This window comes from Triticum aestivum, chromosome 5B (genome assembly GCF_018294505.1).
Source record: "Triticum aestivum cultivar Chinese Spring chromosome 5B, IWGSC CS RefSeq v2.1, whole genome shotgun sequence".
NCBI classification, from domain to species: Eukaryota; Viridiplantae; Streptophyta; class Magnoliopsida; order Poales; family Poaceae; genus Triticum; species Triticum aestivum.
The window spans coordinates 336131979-336141321 of NC_057807.1; the positions used below are offsets into that span (position 1 = coordinate 336131979).

Genomic DNA, 9343 nt, shown 5'->3' on the forward strand with positions numbered 1-9343 from the left:
CGCCCCACCCACGCTGCCGCGGCTCTCCTGGCCGTTGTCCTCGCGCTGGCGTCCGGCACGGCGTCGCAGGCGCCGGCGGCGCTGGCGTGGGACTGTGGTTCCGCGCTGACGGGCCTCACTGGCTGCCTCCCCTACATCTCGCCGGGGTCCACGCAGGGCAAGCCGCCCAAGGAGTGCTGCACCAGCGTCAAGACCGCGCTCGCCATCCCGGCCAGCGTCGCCTGCCTCTGCGACGCCTTCGGCAAGGACTACGGCATCCCCATGAACCTCACCCGCGCCAAGGGCCTCCCCACCGCCTGCGGCGGCAACCCGGCTGCCCTCAACAACGGTAGCCGTGATCCATCTTCCCTTAGAGCCATCTTGTTCTGTTTTTCTTTTCCCCGTGTCGATTTGTGATCTGTCACATGTGGTGTTGGCCTGACCTTGTTTTTGGTTCTCCTGCAGTGAGCCATCCGTGTCCGACTCCCTCTTCCTTGCAATCGGTGAGTTCAGCATACAATCTTCAAATTAACAAGCTTCTATGTACTGATGTTCTAGACAAACAATGACAATGATGACTTTTTGTTCTTAGTACTAACTAACGTTTCGCCGAACAAAAATACTGTTGTTGCTTCTTGAAAGTTTTTTCTGGTTGTTTTCAGTCTTGGGTACATGAGGATCTCATGTCGCAATCTGAAAAGTGTGTCAATTAATTTATGCTAATTCTTCACCCCCGCTGAGTAAGATGTAGTCATTGGTGGCGCGTATTGGATACAACTTTGGCGAAGGATGCCCAAAATGTACTTCTAGGACTCATGTTATGTTTTGATTTAGCTTGCATTGATTGTTTTGTTTAGGTGTAGTCTGATATGTAGCTGTCAAGGTTTGTCCTGCTCCAGTTTTTGCTGTGAAAATACAAAGAAGAATACAGGGCTCGGCTGCTGGCCCCCCGTCAGATTGCGGCCCTTGCCAGATACGGCATAGTTCAGCAACTCGATATGCTTAGATTATCCCATAATTTACAACCAAAACATTAACAAAACTGTCGTCTTTTTGCAGGAAAAAGAGATAGCACAGCTCCTGTTGGCGTGTGGCCCACCCTCTATCCACCGTTTCTCCTGTAAGTTCCCAATCATACTCAAGACTCTTTCTTCTCCATCGCTTCTGGTATGAATTCCAAGAAAACTTATGTGATATTCTTTCAAATTTTATGAATTTATTAGAAGTACATATTTGCTATTCCTGACATTACTTTGATTTTTATAAGATGTAATGCTAAAATTGCATGGAGAAGTCTGCACCGTGCGCAATTTTTTGGACGATCGTCGTTTTGTGAAAATTCAAAGCGAACAAAACAGGGTTGCACTGGTGGACAATCTTTCTGAAGTTCAGCTTGGCCAGGCTCCACCTTTATTTCTTTTAGTATGTTGGATGATTGTAACTAGAACACCGATTTGATGCAATAAAGCTCCCTTTAACCCAAAAATAAATGGAAGGGTTGTTGAGCTTATTTTCAGACCATAATTTGTCATATAGCTCTTCTGAAATAAACCCTCACTTTCCTACTATTCTTCCTACTAAACATGTGTCTCACAGAAAAATGTGTTTGTTAGCGCTGCATTGCCACATTTTATGTCTCCGTTATAGCTGGTAACTTGCACACTATGTCAGGTTTACTTCTTTCTGGCAGTACATTACTAAAATCGATAATATGTGTCATATCAACCAGATCTTGCTTGACTTGTTATGTAGTTCTATCCTTGAAATAGCACTGTTTCTCTATGCTTTCTCTACAATTGAAATGTTCTTGCTAGAAGCAATCTAAAAGAAAAATCAATTCATTGTATTGTTGAAAACTCATCATTAATTCCTTCATTTGGCTCGTGTTTATGTTCTTTATATGGAAGCTTTCGGAGTGCCGATGGCTCATGTCTTCATTTCTGTTTTAACAGCCAAGATCCGGACAAATTGTGATGGGCGTTTATCTCCTGTTTGCGCGAAGTCATCATATGGATGTGTTTCTTAATCTTGAAATATTGTGCTTGAGGTGTTAATGCTGAAGAATTAAGACTTAACTGTATTGAGTTTGATTTGTGGATAGGCGTCATTTTACATTGTACTTTGTGTAGGAACAATATGTTGTACATCTAGATTGTGAGCCCAATTGACTTTTGACTACATTGAATTGGAGAAGCATATTCCCTGTCTCTTCTGTAAATAGAAGTGCTGAAAAATTGCTTCCATGCATTTGTACATTCCAAATTATTGCCCATGCTTTTATATTCCATAGTATTTCCTACCAAGAGGGGTGCTGCAGTTTATATGAAGTGCCAACTGAGAAGCCTCATTGTAACTATACTATAAAATTAAAGGACAGTTTTTGGTTAACGCTTAGTTTGTTGTCAAGTACTTCCACTGATGATCATTTTTGAAGTATAGTTTGGTTGACGAACTGGCCTATTGTGCAATTTATCTCGCGATAAATTTTCTCTTCTCTCTTCATCTCTAACATTGACTAATTCAATGTTTATGTGTGTGTGCGTGTATCCATTGTCCGTTGTATTTTGAAACAACATTTTTAATTAGTGTTCTTAATTATGTGCTTCAGTTTATTACATACTATAAAGCATTATGAAACAATATTACCTATGTGACTTTGTTTATAGATTGTCAAATCGAGCTTTTAGTTGTATTAGTCAAGAGAAGTACTTCTAGCATTAGTGCACATAGTTTTTTTTGTTGTCAACTTTTACTGATGGCTCTTCTCTTTATATAGGTTGTGAGCCGCTATTGTTACTTTCCGCTGGACAATTGGTTCAGGAGCTGCTTATTATTCAAGTATATTGCTCCCCCCTCTTATATATATGCTTTATTTTATTATTGTTGACAGCAAACTATTTTGTTACGTACATGCTGTTTTAACTCTTTTTAATTTGAAATATATTATTTGTTATTATTCTCAAGTCAGTATACAAGCCACCCTATGTAGCGATCTTTCTGTCATGCTTGCTCGCAGCACAGCAGTCACAGCCTCACAGGTGTTCCAGAAGGTGTTGTTCGTTAGCCTGGTTACTGTTCTTGTATGAACTTCTTCGCCACAGAGAAGTTTTGGGTCGTACTTACCAAATATTACAAAAAAGCTAAATAGTTAATTAGTCCATGTGGCGCGGCGTGCCGCCGCGCACTATTCGCTAGTATTCTCATCCCTGAAAAAATATCTCAATTTTGAATTAGTATGAATTTGATGTGGCCCATCCTAGAGATAATTAGTCTGCTCCTGAAATTAAGATTACACATTGCTAATGTCGCAAGTGTTTAAAATGGCCACTCTGACTACATTTTCAGCTAAGGGTTACTCATTTAACTAATGCATTTGTACGGGTGTGCGCTTGCTTCCTCAACACAAATTAATGGACTAGACAAATTAGTGAAGCTGTCATGGTTTTCCGATACCCAAAGACTTATTTTTTGGCATTTACTTATCATTTTGCTTGATACTGACATACTGCATTTTTCACTTAGCATCACTTACCCTGCTTGACGAACTACATCTCATTGAAAAGCTCATATAGTTTCTAATCAATGTTTATATGTAAAGAGATTTGTCTTAGGTGCAACAACAGATCGATTTGGTGTGCAAGAGGCTGAATTTACTTGATTTTTTCTTTACCTCTCTGACATGATTAATTTTCATACACCTCTTCGGCTTCCTGTTGTCTGAACAGGTGCTTTTCGGCCTTCCATAGGCCGACGGGGTCATATATTTTTGAACTATGAGTTAGGTCATATATTTTCCGATTTTGTTATGAAAAACATCATAATATATTTGTGTTGATCGGGTGGATTTAAATGTGCAGTTGTTTTGTCGTTATGAGGGTTTGGTGTTTGACGACCTCCCCGTGCGTTCATGCTAACGAGACATTGCAAATGATCTTTAATTTGGTGCAACATAACTCCCGACAAGCATCGACGTCTGCCATTGGCACGAGCAAGAACCCTGATCCTCCTCCATCAGCCACTACCACGAGCAAGAACCTTGATCCTTCACCTACGGGTTGATGGTAAGTTTTGCCTAGTGCTTTTCTTAATTAGCTTCAAAATGACCTATTTAACCTAGGATAGCTCTAAAATGACCTATACTTAGCATTTTTTCCTCCAAAATGACTTAATATGCTTAGCTAGCTCAAAAATGACCTATTTAACCTAGGATAGCTCTAAAATGACCTATACTTAGCATTTTTTCCTCCAAATGACTTAATATGCTTAGCTAGCTCTAAAATGACTTACGAAATGACATATTTTAGCCCCGAAATGACTTCATATGCTTAGCTAGCTTCAAAATGACATAATAAACTTATTAGTTCCAAAATGACCTTACTTAGCATTTTTTACACCAAAATGACTTAGTATGCTTAGTTAGCTCAAAAATGACATAATAACCATACTTAGCTCCAAAATGACCTATTTTACAGATATAAGTTGCATCATAATAATCTTCACATTTTAGTTGCATCATAGTAATCTTCTTCTTCTAGTCTTCTTCTTCTAACTTTCTTCTTTCCCATTTTGTAGATTTGCTTCAGATCACGGAAGCTTGGGTTAATGGAGTGCTTGTCTTTAGTTTTTGTTTTGACTTTGTGAAACTTGCTACCTATGATGAAACTGTGTAATATTGATGAAACTATGTATATGTATGGATGAAACTTGCTACTATTGGTAACATGTGTTGGATATGTGTTCGATATATATGTGTTCATGACTATTGGTAATATGTGTTGAATATACTATATTGGTCATATAAATATATTTGTGTTTGATTTTCTGTGAAAATGAATTGATATAAGAAAAAACAAAATTAAATGGGGCAATATAGGCCATCTGCTAGCAGATGGCAAAGCTCTTTGCCATCTGCTGGCAGACGGCAAAGCATGCAGCCTTTGCCATCTGCTGGCAGACGGCAAAGAGCCTGAAGCCTTTGCCATCTGCTGGCAGACGGCAAAGAGCCTGCAGCCTTTGCCATTTGCTGGCAGACGACAAAGTATGCCGTTAGCCTTCTAACGGGGCTAACCCCGTTAAGAGGCTTTGCCATCTGCCAGCTGATGGCAAAGGCACAGGCTCTTCGCCATCAGCCAGCAGATAGCAAAGAAGCGTTTGCCGGCAGGGTTTCAGACAAACTGTTTGCCATCTACTGGCAGATGGCAAAGCCTTTGCCATCCGCCGACCATGCCTTTGCCATCTGCCATGGCAGATGGCAAAGTGCCAGATTCCAGTAGTGTCACTCCTTATTCTTCTCACATTGACATCTCACCCAAAACTTGAAAACTTCAATCACACAAAACTTAATGGAACTTCATGAGATAGGTTAGTATGAAACAAATCATTCACTTTGGTACTATCAAAGATAAGATTCATAATTGTTATCACACAATGCCTACTGTACCTTATCATTTCCACAGTTTATATTGAGCAATATAAGCCATAGAAACTAGAAAACAAGCAAACTATGCATTGAAAACAGAATCTGACAAAAACAGAACAGTTTGTCATGATCTGGACAATGACCATACTTCTGCTACTCTAAAAATTCTGAAAATTAGGAAAGCATGTGAAATTTGTATATCAATCATATATAAAAAATTCAAAGCAAAATCACGTTTCTGTGAATTTACAAAATTCCAGGACTGGGTGCAAAAGTTTCTGTTTTTGCATAGAATCAAATCAACTATCATCCACACTATCCCAAAGGTTTTACTTGGCACTTTATTGAGACAGATTACTGCAGTAGCTTAATCATGTGAGCATACAAAAGCAGTAGGTATAAACGTTGGGTTGTCTCCAAACAAGCACTTTTCTTTAATGCCTTTTAGCTAGGCATGATGATTTCAATGATGCTCGCATAAAAGATAAGAACTGAAACATAACAAGGGCATCATGAAACACATGGCAAGCACATTTAAGCCTAACCCACTTCCTATTCATAGGGATTTTGTGAGCAAACAATTTATGGGAACAAGAATCAACTAGTATAGGAAGGCAAAACAAGTGCAACTTCAAAACTTTCAACACATAGAGAGGAAACTTGATATTTTTGCAACATGTAAAAGCATATGTTCCTCTCTCATAGTAATTTTCAGTACCATCATGAATGAGTTCAACAATATAACTATCACATGAAGCATTTTTTCATGATCCACAAACATAGAATTTTTAATGCTCTCCACATAAGAAAATTTATTCTCATGAATAGTAGTGGGAGCAAACTCAACAAAATAACTATCATGGGATTAAAAATTAAAATCATGGTGACAAGTTTCATGGTTATCATTATTCAATATAGCATACATGTCATCACCATAATTGTCATAGATAGCAACTTTATTGTCATAATCAATTGAAACCTCTTCCAAAATAGTGGATTCATCATTAAATAAAGTCATGACCTCTCCAAATCCACTTTCATAAATATAATCATCATAAATAGGAGGCATGAAATAATCATAATAAATTTTTTCATCAAAACTTGGGGGACTAAAAATATCATCTTCATCAAATATAACATCCCAAAGCTTATGGCTTTGCATATCGTTAGCATCATGGATATTCAAAGAGTTCATACCAACAACATTGCAATCATGCTCATCATTCAAAGATTTTTTGCCGAACATTTTATAGAATTCTTCTTCTATCAGTTGAGCACAATTTTCCTTTCCATCATTTTCACGAAAGACACTATAAAGATGAATAATATGATGCAACCTCAATTCCATCATTTTTGTAGTTTTATTTTATAAACCAAACTAGTGATAAAACAAGAAAAAAAAAATGATTCAATTGCAAGATCTAAAGATATACCTTCAAGCACTCACCTCCCCGACAACGGCGTCAGAAAAGAGCTTGATGTGTACTACACAACTTGTTCTTGTAGACTCATGTTGGGCCTCCAAGCACAGAGTTTTGTAGGACGGTAGCAAAGTTCCCTCAAGTGGATGACCTAAGGTTTATCAGTCCGTGGGAGGCGTAGGATGAAGATGGTCTCTCTCAAACAATCATGCAACCAAAATATAAAAAGTATCTTGTAGGGTATGAAACCACCTCAAAGTTATCCTTTCCGATCGATCTGTCCAAGAGTTCGTACTAAAATAACACCAAGTTATCCTTTCCGATCGATCTATCTAAAAGTTCGTACTAAAATAACACCATATGATACACATCAACCAACTCTAATGTCACCTAGATACTCCAATGTCACCGCGAGTATCCGTGAGTTGATTATACAATATGCATCAAACAATTTCAGATTCATAATACTCAATCCAACACAAAGAACCTCAAAGAGTGCCCCAAGATTTCTATCGGAGAAACAAGGACAAAAACATGCATCAACTCCTATGCATAGATTACCCCAATGTCACCTCGGGAATCCGCGAGTTGAGTGCCAAGACATACATCAAGTGCTCTCAAATCCAATAAAGTATTCAATCCGTAAAAGTGAAATCTGGAAGGGAAAACTCAATTCGTCACAACAAGATAGAGAGGAAGAAACACCATATGATCCGACTATATTAACAAAGCTCGTGATACATCAAGATTGTGCCAACTCAAGAACACGAGAGACAGAGATTAAACACATACCTACTGGTACAAACCCTCAGCCCCGAGGGTGGACTACTCCCTTCTCATCATGGTGGCCGCCGCGATGATGAACATGGCCACCGGTGATGATTTCCCACTCCGCCAGGGTGCCGAAACGGGGTCTAGATTGGTTTTTCGTGGCTATAGAAGCTTGCGGCGGCGGAACTTCTGATCTAGGGTTATTTATGGGGGTTTCTATATTTATACGATTTTTGGGCGTTGGTTTCACGTGAAGATGGGCCTCGAGGTGACCACGATACACCAGTGTGCGCCTGAGGGGCTGGGCAGCCTGGTGGGTTGTGGCCACCTCATGGCCCTTCTGGCCCTCCCACGAAGCTTCTAGTGCCTCTTTTGTTCCGAAAAAATTGTTAAAAAGTTTCGTTGCATTTGGAGAACTTCTATTTCTGCACAAAAAACAACACCACGGTAATTCTGCTGAAAACAGCGTCAGTCCGTGTTAGTTCCATCCAAACCATACCAAAACCATATAAAATTATTGTAAACATGGCATGAATACTTCATAAATTATAGATACATTAGAGGCATATCACTTACATCCAAAACCGATCTCGCAGCAAGATCGGCTAGAAAATAAAAGGTATACCTTCAATTCAAACATGTGCGATCAAATCTTTAATTTGTTGTTTAGAAATAATTATATTAGAATTCTTGATCACCATGTCGAGCCATCTATCCATGGACGAATGTATTGTAAGTTGCATGATTCGTTCAAGCATAATTTTGAGGATTGCAACATGTTTCGTCAAATAGTTAAATAGGCCATTGGAAAGGACGGTTTAAATTTGTTGAAACACCGGAGATGACTAGTCTATTCCAATTGGTCTTGATGGCAAAAAGTTTGTGCATCAGCTGCTTCAAGCCGACCCATTTAAAGAGGAGGTAAAACTGCAGGTGATGGGATCAAGTTTTCAAGTAAACAAGTTGTTAAAGAGCATAATGGACATAATCTTGAGGGCGAGAATTCCATCGAAGCTACAATGAAGACGCCAAGGACTGGTGGGCAACAAGAAAATCCAAAGATCAATTCAAGTCAAGCCAAAGGAGATAAAGTCCGCAATAAGCACAAGCGCAAGAAATTCAAAGTCACATCTGCACAATTATTAGATAAATATTAACATAAGAGTGAAGAGAAAACTGCTTATCGGTCAACTAATGCAAAAGAATCAAGATCATCTTTTAGGTGATAATCTGAGGATCGGTATTGGCAAAGTGAAAATTTAAATGCAACATATTCATATCCTTATTTTGGGCCGCCAATGCCAATGTTGTGGATGCCTCCCTATACTCATGTAGATCCATATCCATCATGAGACAGGTATGATACAAGGGCACATTCTCCATCTTATTTTAGACCATCTCACCAATATTATGCAGCTCCAGAAATATTAGCATTCAATGAACAATCGCATGTCAAAGACCATTTCAATCATAAGGAATCGGTCCGGAGCTCAAGGAAGAATAAAGAGGTGGTCAAGCAAGTTTATCGCGTTAAAAGAGATGGTCGGAAGTGTGCTGGTTTAGATTTGATCTCAAATGAAAAAGAGCCAATTGAAGTGTTGACATTGGCTACAAAAGGCAATGAGATGAAGCAATCAATTGTTGAGAGTAAAAGTGACAAATCCGAAGAAGAGAAGTTGAGAGTGCACAAGGCCAAAAAAGAATTGCCGTTGGTCGAAATAGAATCACAACCGAGATGCCCACTCGGCTTATC

The 9343-nt window shown here is 39.1% G+C and overlaps 1 protein-coding gene across 1 annotated transcript; it reads left to right on the forward strand.

The window, feature by feature from the left end:
• Nucleotides 1–3: 3 nt before the first annotated feature.
• Nucleotides 4–4040, forward strand: LOC123114771 (non-specific lipid transfer protein-like 1; the record flags this gene model as incomplete). Its single annotated transcript, XM_044536188.1, has 6 exons — nucleotides 4–328; nucleotides 445–482; nucleotides 1039–1099; nucleotides 2756–2817; nucleotides 3705–3756; nucleotides 3837–4040. Coding segments are annotated over 5 exons (507 nt in total), but the record flags the coding sequence as incomplete, so codon positions are not given.
• Nucleotides 4041–9343: the final 5303 nt, after the last annotated feature.